The 11833-nt window shown below is 38.9% G+C and overlaps 1 protein-coding gene across 1 annotated transcript in view; it reads left to right on the plus strand.

Moving 5' to 3' along the window:
• LOC5563987 (homeobox protein Nkx-6.1) overlaps window positions 1–3978 on the plus strand; it is a 175818-nt gene extending 171840 nt beyond the window's left edge. Inside the window, exon 5 of the mRNA XM_021850733.1 lies at window positions 3775–3978. Coding sequence (XP_021706425.1) covers window positions 3775–3978 — 204 coding nt within the window. The remainder of the gene's footprint in view (window positions 1–3774) is intronic.
• Window positions 3979–11833: the final 7855 nt, after the last annotated feature.

Here is an 11833-nt window from a genome sequence, read left to right on the forward strand (position 1 = left end):
TTTCTTTCATTTGCATAAGTGACTTAAGTAATTGTTAATCTCATAAATAACGTATATCACAATTTTTACACATGACATCGCCAAATCAGATTTTGCAAATTTTTAAAATAAAAAGAGATGCTTTGATGTAAGAGACACAATGGTGGCATAGTTTAAAACTCCATGTTTTTTAACTTCTTCTTCTTCTTGAAATCACGTCCTCCCTGGAAAAGAGCTTGCTTCTCAGCTTAGTGTTCAATGAGTACTTCCACAGTTATTAACTGAAAACTTGCTTTGCCTAAGTTGCCATTTCCGCATTCGTATATCGTGTGGCAGGTACGATGATACTCTACGTCCAGGGAAGTCAAGAAAATTTCCATTACAAAAAGACTCTGTACCGAACGGGAATCGAACCCAGACACCTTCAACATACCTTTGCTCTGTAGCCGCGCACTTTAACCATTTGGCTAAGGAAGGTCTATAAAACTATGTAATTTAAATATGGGAGAATTTGAAGTAACATTAATAGGTTTTCAGAAATATCGTAATTTCGGTTGAAATGAATAATTATTCCCGTTTTTTATCTGTTCTCTTTAATGTTGGCAATGCCAAACAACTAAATACAGGAAAACAAGTACGACGGTAAACCTCACTGGCCCATGTGCAGAAATTTTCTAACAAATGTGGTGCTTAAAATAATCTCTCAAATAAAAACTGGGGGATTCCATTTCGGGGTGAAATTGATCACTTGTAAATGCGATTATTATGAGTTTTGAAATTACTCTACATACTGAATTCCGGCTCCCTGAATACGAATATGATACTCATTGGTACGAGTTTTGATGGTGAAATCTGGTTTGGAGATGTAGTTTAGGCATCCTAACAAACTTTCTAGCTGTTTTTGAATGTTTGTCTATATCGTACCGTACATGATTCTTGAATTTTACATTAGTTTCATAGAAATAAACATTCTTCAACGCAAAAAAAAATCTTCACAACACTCGAACCAACAAAAGTCAACAACGTTCGTACACGCCATCGTTTGAAAAAAATGACAGTAAAGTCCTTTTCATGGAGTTTTATGGTCCCAAATTTCAGAAATGACGGGTATCTAAAGGATTCTCAATGGACTTGAAAGTTGTGCATGAAAATTGGATGAAATAATCAATAGGGGCCTTCCTTAGCCGAGTTATTAGAAACCGTGGCTACAAAGCAAAGCCATGCTGAAGGTGTCTGGGTTCGAATCCCGGTCAGTCCAGGATCTTTTCGTAACGGAAATTTCCTTGACTTCACTGGGCATAGAGTATAATTGTACCTGCCGCACGATATACGAATGCGAAAATGGCAACTTTGGCAAAGAAAACTCTCAGTTAATAACTGTGGAAATGCTCATAAGAACACTAAGCTGAGAAGCAGGCTTTGTCCCAGTGAGGACGTTAATGCCAAGAAGAAGAACCAATAAATAACATGATTTTATTTTCAAGGAAATAGGAGTTGTTCCAGCTGTAAAATTTCTGCCTAATTATGAAGAAATTCTTATGAATATTCGCCTACTTTTTCATTAATTCTAAGGGCTTAGGCTTACTCCTAGTTTCGTTGACGCGATTCACATTTAAAAAATATCTATAGTCAAAATTATCCGTTTGTGATATCTCGAAATTTTTTGATCAATTTTTTTTTTGTGCAAATGAGGCATACATATTTTTTTGCAAAATGCATGGAGAAAAAGTTTCAGATAAAACGTACCAGTCAATTTTATTATTTCATTAAAAAGAAATTTGATTTTATGAATTCCAAATGCAATATTGCATTATATTCTTTTAAAACAAAAAGAATTCCGAAAAGAAATTTCTGAGAATAATTACAAAAAATGTTTGAGCTGGAATATCCAATAACAGTTAAAATTCTAATTATTCGTCGATTGCTTACCCTCTTGGCGAGCTAGAGGCGCATCAAATTATGCTGTACAAATCTATTTTCCATCTGTTGCTAGAATATTCAAACGATTGGTCATCAAAAATGAACTCAAAAACTGTTTGTTTTCAACGGCTTATACACTGATATGAGGATAATTGTCCTGAAACGGTTCGAAATTAATCCTAACTGAGTTATAACAGTTTTTTAGTCTATAATCAAGTATGAGCAGTCCATTTAGGGGAAAAAATAATTTTGGCCATGGTTTACCCAAATTACTCTTGTGTGCAGCGACGTGATTTCGCAGTGATTTTCGTCGCGTCTGTCTAGATGGTTCCATAAAAGAGTGCTTGCAGTGACGCAACGAAATCGTGGCATTTTTGTCGCTGTTGCTGAAAAAAAATGCGTTGATTTGGGGGAGCCTTTATGGACCAATGCACGTGTTCACTATTTGACGCTAAAGCGGTGCCGTGTTATGTATGGGACCTGAGACGAGACTCGCGAAGACGGTCTTCTTTTTCTGTGATTGCTGAGTTTTTTTCTTATTCCACTTTGTGTTTATACTAATTATTCGCATGCTGTTCAAAACCTCACATGAACCTCTCAGCAAAAAATGATTGAGTTTGCATCACATCGAATCATAAATAGCCGTCTGAGTGAAATTTCACGCCAGCAAACGTAGCAGACATTAGGAATAATTAATCTTCTGCTTAGATTTATCTGCAACTTTGGAAAAAACCAGTGTTGTGAAAAACTCAATTTCTCACAACTCACGCTTGAGATTTTTCATGTGTGAGTTGTCAATCATGCAACTCAGCAGTCAAAAAATCATGGATGAGTTGATTCACCTTTTTAACTCATTGTCTCGTATTTCCACAGTTTACTCACACACGGCAATAATTTCTTGTTAGTCTGGTAAAATTATGTTAATCCTTTCTATCGTAAACAACAACATTTGGGTTTCACGAATTTTTGCCGGGTTTTGCGACTGAATCATTCTTTACGGTTTGAGTTGATTGAGTTGATTTTCCATCAAAATCTCAAGCGTGAGATTTGCGAAGCAGATCTCTAATGAGTTTGCTCTCACGGGAGAGCGTATTGATTGCGATTTTGAGTGTGAGTCTATCAACACTGGAAAAAACTGCTCCGCCGACTGAGGTTTTTTATAACAGTTTACTTTGAACACAATACTTTTCACTTTTTCAGCCATAAAAACGGTGAGCTGCATTTGACGTTTCGTGAGAGGGGAATCTGGGCTTTCATTTCAGATTATTAGTTCATAGAAAAATTAACAACAATACCGTGCGGGATTGAAATCCATAAAAAATGATTCAAAATACTTCCACTTCATACAAAACGCCTACTATGTGTATAAGTTGTACGGATATCGTTTCCACACTGTATTTCTTCTCTCTTAAACAATACGAGTGTTACTGCTTACATATTTGGCAAAATATTATTTACGTTATAATATGGTTCGTCACAGTCCTTACATTGAATAAACTTTTCCAAACCTGAAAATAACACTGTCTTATGCCAGGAAGAATAGCCAAAATGCTTGTAACAAGTTTGCTTTGGACATGTTCCAACATCAGTTTATGCGCGTAATTAAACGCCCATAATGGAGCTATAAAAAGCCAGTGCGCGTTTCGTGTACTTAACGCGTGTCCCGTCTTACGACATGACAAGATTCACCACCAACCCCTCGAAAAAACTGCTCTTCCCTCTCGCCCCAAATTTCGCCCTGGTTGGTGTCAGTTGGCCGGATACGGCTGCTCGAGCAATGATAATTACGGCCCCTCCGGCTTGGCTCGCCGAACTGCCATTCAACTGCAATTAACGAGTGTTAACTGATTTTTATCTCCTGTTGTTTCGTTCCAGGTGTGGTTCCAGAATCGGCGTACCAAATGGCGTAAGAAACATGCCGCCGAAATGGCAACTGCCAAGCGGAAACATGACGAGCTGGGTGATGGCGATGGCGACTGCAGCGAACCGATGGACTCGGACTCGGAAAGTCTAGACCTGGTCGACACCGGAAGCAGTAGTCGAAAGCGCTGTCGGATGGAGGACGAAATGAGGCATTAGTACAGGGGATCGGTTTGCTACGTAATAGCTTGTTGAGTTTTATCTTTCTCTATTGCTGTGATCAGAGGGCGTTTGAGATTGAGGTCGAAACACGCGTATCTTCCAAAGGATACAATTTCTAGTGGAATTGAATGATATAATGTTAAATCCGGTTTTGATTTACCTAAATTTTGAGGCTACGCTGCTAAAGCTCCATAGACGTTTCGTTTCCATTTCTTCTAATAACTGAGCCATTGGCTTTTAAAATAAGAATGATTGGATTCAAGGGGATTAAACCAACTGCAAATTATGTTTTGCTTCAGCAATAATTTTCAAACTCAAGCGCCTCTGAATCTCCAGAAATTATTAACATACCCTTTCCCCAGAAAGCTCACATGTAAAAAAAGAATGTGTAATAATGCAAAAACATGTACTTTTCAAGAGGCCAAACAGCTAGCTGCATTTCATTACATTTGCGGATGAAACTATAAAAAAGCAAAAATCGAATTTACTATACATTAATTTAACTGATACTAATTTTAGTAGAGCATGCCGTGTTTGAGATAGGTCGAAAGTATGATGATATGCATGAATGAGGTGCGAAATTAATGTGATCAATAACGAGAACAGCGCAGTTTGATTTTCAGTTTCATCTTACAAAGAACAACATTGCGGAAAGGAACCCTTCCCATAGTGTTACACAAATGTGACAGTTCGTTTTTTAGCGAAACAAAATACATTCCAGCGAAAACGATATATGTAATTATTTATTACCTGAGCGCCATTATTGAATGAAATCTGCATTGTTGAGTAAGATATTAGAAGCTGTTTGATGTAAAGATGATTTCGAATAACTTGCAATGGGCCCGTAAATGAGAAACGCGTGCAGCGATGTAAAAAGTTTGAATTCTCAGTATTTAAATAAATTCCCTTAAGTCATAGTGATTAATATCCAATTATTAGTACTTCATGATAAATTAATAAATCAAAAAGCTAACAAGAAAACCATCTGTAAAACTTGTATAAGTTTAATAAAGAAACGGAACAAAAATGCAATCGCATCAGTTGGTGATATGTTTGTACTGGAAAGAACTAGCCCAAAACGATGACATAATGGGAAGCATGAGGTCAGCCACGTGCTGTTGACACTTCATCAAAGCGGTGTCAGCTATTTTTATGAAAAATTGATGACACCGTCAGCGTCGTTTGATTTCACCCCTCCGATATATGCAAACATGGTTGAACCCCTACGCGTTCACGTGGCACATGTGACAGTGTTCTATCTCGGTTATTGATGCTTAGGCTTGTGCAAGCTATTTTGTGGGAGGTTTTGATATCGTAAGTATACAGCAATAACAGCATGATTTGAATCAATTTCCACTGTTTATCGGTTTGTATGGAATAACTTAATATTGTTATTTTCTAAACGCTACAAAATATTGCAATGTTCCAATATGTTTCAAATTTCTCAAATGATTATTCTACAAACAATACACAAGTAAAACATAAAAAAATAATACTTTATTCTTAAATGATAGCATGGTTATGATTCAAACTCAATTAGAGGGATACTTGACCTTTTTCTCTTCGCTACAGAAGAGTATCTCAGGAAATTGATTATTTTGTGGCCCCTCCTTGATTCGATCATATCTTTCGATGGAAAATTCATAGCGTAAGGTGTAAGATATGATCATTGTGCTACAGTGAAACTGTCATAGTCCAAAAACAAAATTAGACACATTTATTTTTTTGTTTCACAATTCAGATTGTGATATATTTGCACTCTATGAAACATGGCATTAGTTTGATGATGATCTTAAATTCTACGATTTCAACATTATAGGCAAGGATCGAGATGATAATTTCGGGGGAGTACTTTTAGGGATCAAATAGTGCCATTCATTCTACAGAATCCTGACTCAACCGGGAAAAGAAATCGTTGCTTTCTAAAAAAAACGTGAGGGTAGGATCTTTGCATAGCTTCTGTTTATATTCCTCCAAGAGTTTCAATAAACCGCGGTCATCTCTAGAATTCAATCTCCATACTCTACTACTGGGTGACATGGACTCACATGGTACTGTAATTTATTTATTTATTACAAAATACATTCATCGGATTTAGTATCCTAGTGAACAAGGCTTAAAACTATTTTAAAATTGAAGACTAATAACAAAGATTTATAAAGCTCGCAAATACTCAAAGACTCTGTTTTTGAAAACACCGGACGACAAATTAAAATCAAATAAGTGTTGAACACGAGAAAATTCAGCAATCATTGCTGGTAGAGGAGCGTTGGATCCGTAATTAGTTCTATGCTGAGCCTAACGTAGAAATGTATATCTCCGAAACGGTCTTGACGGGATGTTTGCAGGTAGAAGAGGAAGTAGCATTGGGGCATTTGGGGCAACTTCACCTTTCAGTAGTTTTGCAACGAAAAGCGCTTGGTTCGCTCGCCTCCGGTTTTCCAGGGTATCCATGTTAAGGAGTCGACAACGATCAGTGTAGGGAGGCAGGTTCGCAGGATTGTTCCAAGGCAAATGTGCGAATGTGTGTCGTAGGAAACGTTTCTGGATCTTTTCGATTCGTTCGATCCATGTTGATTGATAGGGGGTCCAAATTATGTCGGCTGTCTCAAGTATCGAGCGAACAAGCGAGCAGTACAGTACTTTCAAGCAGTAAAGATCGGTGAATTCACGAGAGATTTTTGCGATAAAACTTAATTGACGATTAGCTTTATCAATCACCATACATCCGTGTTGATTGAAGGAGAGATTACTGTCCAACATCACCCCTAGGTCCCGAACTAAGGTAGTCCTATTCAGGGTACGGCCTGCCAGTTTGTAGTTGAAATTGATTGGACTCGATTTCCTATGAAATGAAATCACGAAACATTTCGAAACGCTTACATACATCTTGTTTCGTTCACACCAATCGTAAAAATGGCTTAGCATGTTTTGAAGTCTAACACAATCGTCCAGATTGCGTATCACTAATAATATTTTAAGGTCATCTGCGTACAGGATACGGCATCCACGTGGAAGAACATTGGTGACATCGTTGAAAAAACGGAGAACAACAAAGGCCCAAGGTTACTGCCTTGGGGAACTCTAGAAGTACTTTCAAAATAACTCGAGCAACTAGCACCGATTCTGATTTTCAATTTCCGTCCAACAAGATAACTTCGTAACCATTTAATAAATCCAACAGATGCTCCAATTTTTTCTATTTTTTTTTAGAATAATATCATGGTCGATTCGGTAGAAAGCAGCGGTTAAATCAGTGTAGATAGCGTCCACCTGATATCGGTTCTCCATGTTCGTGATACATGTGTTAGAGAAGTTGGCTAGATTCGTTGAAACCGATCGTGTTCGTAGTTCAGTGTGGAGTGTTTTTTAGATTTTATTTGTAACTAGTGGACCCGGCAAACTTCGTCTTGCCATCAAGTAGGCTGTTGAAAATCGTCCCATACAAAATGACAGTTTCGTTCACGCTCGTTTTTCCAACTTTCCCGGTGAATATCCTGGGATTTTTATACACACAAACACGTCGGAACACTTGACGAACAAAACGGAAAAATAATCATTCAAATCGATTGACCCGTTCGGAAGCCATTTCGTGACATACAAACACCACTCCATTTTTATTTATATAGATAGATAGATTAGATCGTGAATGTGAATGTGAAAATACAGTGCAGGTAGCGTGAAAGTCCGGAATAAAGGACGAACACGAAATTCTTGCGACACCGAAAATGTCATGCCCATTTTCTTATAATGTTTAAAAATCAAAACAAACAAAAATTTAAGGGTTGCTTTAGACCTATATTTACTTCAAAAATCTTCTTTACAGTGTCATACAGTGTTTACAGTGATACCGGAGTTTCTCAGTTTTTTTTTCATTTTCTTAAGATGTCCTTCTCGTCTTTGACTGTCTTCTTGCTCTTCCGAAGTTCCCGCTTCATTATTGCCCAGTACTGCTCCACCGGGCGCAGCTCCGGACAGTTTGGCGGATTCATGTCCTTTGGAACAAAATGGACAGAATTTGTTTATTTTTTTTGAATTGATCTCATACCACTCCAGGACACTTTTGGAATAGTGGCATGATGCCAAATCTGGCCAAAATAGCGGAGCTTCGTCGTGCTGCTGCAAGAACAGAAAAAGGCGCTTCTCGAGGCACTCAAATTTGTAAATCTCGCCATTTACTGTGCCCTTTGTCACGAAAGGCTCACTCCTCAGTCCGCAAGAGCAGATGGCCTGCCAAATGAGATATTTGGAGGCGAACTTCGACATTTTCTTCTTCTTCTTGGACGACAAATTCCACATCGAACTTGCTCTTGCCGGTGAAAAACTCTAACCCCGGAATTTGTTTAAAATCGGTTTTTATATACGTTTCGTCCTCCATCACACAGCAGCCATATTTTGTCAGCATCTTCTCGTAGAGCTTCCGTGCCCGAGTTTTAGCCGTTGATTGTTGCCGCTCATCGCGGTTTGGGAAGTTCTGTACCTTGTATGTATGTAGTCCAGCTCTCTTCTTTGCATTCTGGACGTAGCTCTGCGACATGCCGATCTTTTTAGCCAAATCACGGCTTGAGACGTTGGGATTTGCTGTAATCATCCGCTTCACCTTTCCCTCCGTCTTTTTGTTCTCCGGTCCCGGTTTTCTTCCAGCTCCTTTGCCGTAGTCCTACGTCAACCGCTCCTGGAACCGCTTCAACACTCTGGAGACGGTTGAATGGTGAATGTTCAACATTTTTCCCAACTGCCGGTGCAACAGGTCAGGAAATTCCAGGTGTTTGGAAAGAATTTGTTCTCTCGATTCGCCTTGGTTCACCTCCATTTTCGTTGAATCGAAAAACACGACTTCGAGTTTGACAGCATGTAAACAATACACACCAATGAGAAAGTGTGCAAAATTTGGTTGATTTTTACCCAATGATAGAAGAGTTATGCCCTGTTGAATGTGTCGCAATAATTTCGTGTTCGCCCTTTCAACATGATCATTTTGAAAACAATTGAAGTGTTTCATACGACGGCAAAGAAAGCCGTTTGATGTACAGGGGATAGGCAAAATTATTGAGAAAGGCTTAATTGGTGATCAACTAATGGTTCTGAATATTTTACAGAGAGTATCATCTTGCTGTTTGACATAGTTTTGGTTAATATATACATTATTGAAAATACAAACGAGACTGATCATATTTTCCGGAATCAGTTCTACGGATATGACCATATCTCAGAAGATTTCCTATGAATTGCAATGCGTCCAACTGCATTCAATCTTCAACTGTTTCTAGTTTCTTGGAAAAATGCTAACATGTATAGAACTTCAGACCACACAACATTACAAGCGACAGAAACAATGTAATTTGGACTTAACCTCGGAAAATCTGGAACATCTCCGGAGTTCGGTGGTCAATATGCATGGTCAAGCAAATTACTGAAACTAGACCAAATTTTTCATGCTTCAAGGTGCATCCAGTTTCATCCATTTTTCAAAAAGTTATAAGCTTTTGAATTTGGGCAAAATTTTGGCTATCTCAATCATTTTGCCTATCCTCTGTATCTTTGGGATCAAGCTAACTATTATTCGATTGCATGTGGAAGGTAATCGATGATTCCCATGGTAGTGATCACTTGCCCATAATAAATTCTATCAGAAATAATTGTGAAAGGTTAGAACAGTCAATTCAGGTTCCTTTTGACCTCACTAGAAATACCGATTGGCAAAAAAATGCATCAGCGGTATCTTTCGGTATTAAACTATTCAACACCCTCCCACCTTTAGATGAGTATCAACTCCTAGCACAATTGATTTAAAGAAGTGTATTAAAATCCCAAAAACAACGAGTTCCAAGTGCATCCTTCAAAAAACGACCAGCCACACCTGGTTAGGATGATGAATGCACTCAGTTGTATCGAGAAAAATCTAATGCCATTAACGACGCTGCCGTAAGCATTGTCGGATATGTGGAACGGAGTTCAAGAAACGATTTGTTCGACGAGAAGTGTCAGGAGGTTTTATGGGAGAATAATGCAGCGTGGGCTGCAATGCTGCAGCATTGTACGCGGCAAAACGTGGAACGGTAAAGACTGAAGCGGAAACAGCAAACCTGCTTATTCCGGGACAAAAAGCGCCGCCTGGAAGAGGTGGTATGCCAAGAGATGGAGTTGCTGTACCGTTCTTAAGAAACGCGGAAGTTCTATCAGAAGCTCAACACATCCCGCAAAGGCTTTGTGCCGCGAGCTAAGATGTACTGGGATAAGGATGGGAGCATCTTGACGGACGGACGCGAGGTGATCGAAAGGTGGAAGCAGCATTACGATGAACACCTAAATGGCGCAGAGAACACAGGCACAGAAGGTCAGGACAGCGAAGGCGATGGCCACATCAGCACAGCGGACAGTGGAAACCAACTAGCTCCCATGATGGGGGAAGTTAAGGATGCCAGCCGAACTCATCAAGATGGGTCCGGACAGGTTGGCCGCTTGTATGCTTCGGCTGATAGTCAGAATCTGGGAAATGGAACAGCTACCGGAGGAGTGGAAGCAAGGCGCTATATGCCCTATCTACAATAAGGGCGACAAACTGGACTGTGAAAATTATCGTGCAATCACCATCCTAAACGCCGCCTACAAAGTGCTATCCCCGATTCTCTTCCGTTCTATCACCTATAGCAAACGAGGAAGGATGGCGAAGGATGAACCACGAGCTCGCTCAACTCTACGGCGAACCCAGTATCGTGAAAGTAGCTAAAGCTGGAAGGATACGCTGGGCAGGGCATGTTGCAAGAATGCCGGACAACAACCCTGTAAAGATGGTGTTCGCTACGAATCCGTACGGAACAAGAAGGCGCGGGGAGCCGCGAGCTAGGTGGATTGACCAGGTGCACCAGGACCTGGAGAGCGTGGGTCGCAGTCGAGGATGGAGAGAAGCGGCCATGAACTAAGTAAATTGGCGAGGTTTTATCAAGCTAATTGATGTAAAACCAGATAAATAAAAAATTTTATATGCAGAATAGTAGTGAAAATGTAGATGGAAAATACTTTATTCAGCTTGATATTAAGCATTGAGTGTTCTGCTGAATAAGAGTGTTGAATAAGCTCTTCTTCATGTTAGGGTTCAGTTGTCACCGGCCGTGTACACCAATGTTCAGAATAAACTCTCGCTGTTCAGCTTTCATTGCTACTGCCATGAATTACTGCCTTAAAATAACTTCCCAGATTTTGATCGAAATTCCCTGAAAACTCCAGTTTTTTCCAGGTTGAATGAAATTCCCTAATGGTTCCAGGTTTTTTTTTCAGGTAGTAGACACCCTACATTCATACCTTCAAATTATTATTACATTCGAGCATGCATGCGTAATCCAAACGATTTTGCCATATTTAAAATAATTATTAATCAGGATCAAATGAAAGGCGGTGCGTCAACTTTATAACGATATTCTAACATCTCTAATTTTACAAAAAGACATTTCGAGAAGGTGTCATTTTACGCCAATATTTAGGACTGTTCATTTTATAAAAGTGGACACCTTGTACATGCAATATCTTTTTAATTTATTAAAGAAATTGTCATCGGTTTGCAATACATCGTTCGAATAATGATGTACAATATTGTGATAATAAAAAATCCGCCAAAACAATAAATTTTCACACGAATCAGGAACAAAGTAGGTATATTATATTCAAAAAAGGCTTGTTCTCCGAAAGCATCATCAATCAAAAGCCTGCTGCAAAATATCAATTTATTTTTGGAGCAACAATTCACCAGATATCGTAAAATCATTTTCCACCGATTTTTCTGAAGAAAATTAATTAAAATTGAAAAGTTGCTGATATTAGTATAATTTTTTGATTCAAAATACAATACGGGCGT

The sequence above is a fragment of the Aedes aegypti genome, chromosome 3, assembly GCF_002204515.2.
Source record: "Aedes aegypti strain LVP_AGWG chromosome 3, AaegL5.0 Primary Assembly, whole genome shotgun sequence".
NCBI lineage: Eukaryota > Metazoa > Arthropoda > Insecta > Diptera > Culicidae > Aedes > Aedes aegypti.